The following is a 2,889-nucleotide window of genomic DNA, read 5'->3' as shown; positions in this document are numbered from 1 at the left end:
AAGTCCAACCCTTCCCCCAGCACTGCAGGGTCACCTCTAACTCATGTCCCTCACCCCACATCTCCACGGCTTGGGAACCCCTCCAGGGGTGGGGACTCCACCACAGCCTGGCACAGCCCTGGGCAACCCTCCAGGGCAAGAAATTGTCCCTCAGCTCCAACCTCAACCTCCCCTGGGGCAACTTGAGGCCGTTTCCTCTTGTCCTATTGCTTCTTCTATGGGAGAAGAGACTGAGCCACACCTCTCCACAGCCTCCTGTCAAGCCCTGGTAGAAAGGAGGCTGTAGGTTTGTGTCCTCCTGCCACTGCTGGAGCCACAAGCCTCCCCTGTAGCCTTTTGGGGACGAGGTCTCCATCTTGGAGCATTCCAGATCTTGGAGGACGTGGTGTTGCCCTCAGGGGTGGTGCTCTGGGCTGTGGCTGAAGTGCTTGCTTCCCTCCTGTGGTGCAGGGGAGTTCGGGTCGGTGGTGGAGGGGTGGCTCAGCCAGCCTGAAGGCACCTCCCAGAAGGTGGCTGTGAAGACCATGAAGTGTAAGTCATCACCCTGGCCTCACACAACCCCGCTGGGTTTGTCTCAGTGGGTGCTGGTGTGCCTGCTGTGGGTCTTGGGTGCCCTTTCTGCAGGCCAACACCACTTCATGGGGTTTTTGGCCTCTCTGCCACAGCTCCTGGAGCCAGGAAGGGGCACTGCCATCAGGGAGCCAAGGGGGGCAGAGACACCCCAGTCTCTGGGATCCCCTTTCCTCTGGCCCAGGCAGGAGCTCTCTGCTGTGAAGGGAGGTGGCAGCAGGGATTTGGGCTGTTAAAGCCCCCGGGGTTTTAAACCTCTCCCTTTTCCTCTGCTTGCCAGTGGATAACTTCTCCCAGAGGGAGATAGAAGAGTTCCTCAGCGAAGCAGCCTGCATGAAGGACTTCGACCATCCCAACGTCATCAAGCTCCTAGGTATGGGCTGGCACTCTGCCCTCCAGCTGGGCTGTGGGGCTGGGGAGCCCCCCCCGGGGTCCCTCCCCGAGCTCTGGGGTGCAGCCTGGCTGTGTCTTGCAGGCGTGTGCATCGAGCTGAGCTCCCTGCAGGTCCCCAAGCCCATGGTGATCCTCCCGTTCATGAAGTACGGCGACCTGCACAGCTTCCTGCTCCGCTCCCGCCTGGAGATGGCCCCTCAGGCAAGGAGCAGGGGGGGAAAAGGGGGGGCCCCGGGCCTCTTCTGGGGGCAAATCTGCCTGGGGGGGTTTGAGAACAGAGGATAACTCGGTTGTAGGGATGCTGGGTGGGATCCCTGCCAGCCCTTCCCCAGGCTGAACAAGCCCGACTGTCTCAGCTCCTCCTGGCACACCCTCTCCCCCAGCCCCATCTTGGTGGCCTCCTGGGTCTTTCTCCTGCTGGTGAGCCCCAGATGGGACACAGGATCCAGATGTGGCCTCACCACTGCCAAGGGAAGGGGAAGAACAGTTTTCCTTGCCCTGCTGGCTGTGCTCTGCTGGTGTTTTTGTGCCCAGCACTGAGCCACAGCCAGCTTGCTCTGCAGCAGGGTCCCTGAACCACAGCAGCACAGCCCGGGGGGCAGTTCTTGGGGTTCTGGCTGGAACAGCTGTCCCCACATCTGCAGCTCCTGCAGGCTCCTGGTCCAAGAAATCTTAGCCTGAGGGCGTTAGGGGGTGGGAGAGGCCACGGTGGATGCTGCTGTGGGCTCCTGGTGCTCTCCAAGGCCCACGAGCACCGACCCCTCAGATGTCAGCCAGGAAGCCTTTCAGATCAGACCAAACGTGCTTCCCAAAGGGCTCCTGCCATCTAACCCACCCCTTCCCTTCCCAGTGCGTGCCCCTGCAGACACTGGTGAAGTTCATGGTGGACATTGCCCTGGGCATGGAGTATCTGAGCAGCCACCACTTCCTCCACAGGGATTTGGCAGCTCGAAACTGCATGTGAGTTTGTTCCCTCTGCTCCATCCCGCTCCCCCAGCCCCGGGGTGGGGAGGCCCTGGGGTTTCATAGAATCCTTGAGGTTGGAAGGGACCTCCAAGAAGTCCAACCCTTGAGCCATTAGGGCTCTGAAGTCCTCTGCTAAAACAGATCAGAATCTGTCAGGGTTGGAAGGGACCACAAGGATCCCCCAGTTCCAACCCCTCTGCCATGAGCAGGGACACCTCCCACTAGATCAGGCTGCCCAGAGCCTCCTCCAGCCTGGCCTTAAAGACCCCCAGGGATGGGGCCTCAACCCCCTCCCTGGGCAACCCATCCCAGGGTCTCACCACTCTCCTGGGGAAGAACTTCTTCCTCACATCCAGCCTGAATCTGCCCACTGCCAGCTTTGCCCCATTCCCTTTAGTTCTGTTGTTACTTGAGATCCTAAAAAGTCCCTCCCCAGCTCTCTTCCTTCAGCAAAACCTCCCTGGGGCCCGAGAGCTCAGCCTGGGGTGCCCGCCTGGCACTTGGGGCATCTCAGTCTCCTCCTGCCCCCTCCCTCCAGGCTGCGTGACGACCTGACGGTGTGCGTGGCAGATTTTGGGCTCTCCAAGAAGATCTACAGCGGGGACTACTACCGGCAGGGCCGCATCGCCAAGATGCCGGTCAAGTGGATCGCCGTCGAGTCGCTGGCCGACCGCGTCTACACCACCAAGAGCGACGTGGTGGGTGCTGGGGCAGGGCCTGCCCCCCTGCTCTGGGTTGGTTCCTCCACCCCTCATGGACCTTCACACAGTCGTAGAAGCGTTTGGGTTGGAGGTGTTGAAGATCATTGGGTCTGACTGTTCTCCTAGGTCCCCACCGCCCCGTGGCCCTCAGCACCAGGCCCGACCGTCACCTCAGCACTGCCAGGTCCCCACTTGCCCCCTGGCCCTCACCCCACATCTCCACGGCTTGGGAATTCCTCCACGGGGGGGGGCGCCCCCA

At 61.3% G+C, this 2,889-nt stretch overlaps 1 protein-coding gene across 1 annotated transcript in view; it reads left to right on the top strand.

Moving 5' to 3' along the window:
* Window positions 1-450: 450 nt before the first annotated feature.
* Window positions 451-2,889, top strand: part of LOC103774598 (tyrosine-protein kinase Mer-like) — a gene marked incomplete at both ends in the record, with an annotated part of 5,010 nt that continues 2,571 nt past the window's right edge. Inside the window, 5 exons of the mRNA XM_008942009.1 lie at window positions 451-531; window positions 851-943; window positions 1,046-1,164; window positions 1,814-1,923; window positions 2,468-2,627. Of these exons, the coding sequence (XP_008940257.1) occupies window positions 451-531; window positions 851-943; window positions 1,046-1,164; window positions 1,814-1,923; window positions 2,468-2,627 (563 nt within the window). The remainder of the gene's footprint in view (window positions 532-850; window positions 944-1,045; window positions 1,165-1,813; window positions 1,924-2,467; window positions 2,628-2,889) is intronic.

Source organism: Merops nubicus, unplaced genomic scaffold, assembly GCF_000691845.1.
Source record: "Merops nubicus isolate BGI_N331 unplaced genomic scaffold, ASM69184v1 scaffold37806, whole genome shotgun sequence".
NCBI lineage: Eukaryota > Metazoa > Chordata > Aves > Coraciiformes > Meropidae > Merops > Merops nubicus.
This window is presented reverse-complemented; position numbering and strand designations above follow the sequence as displayed.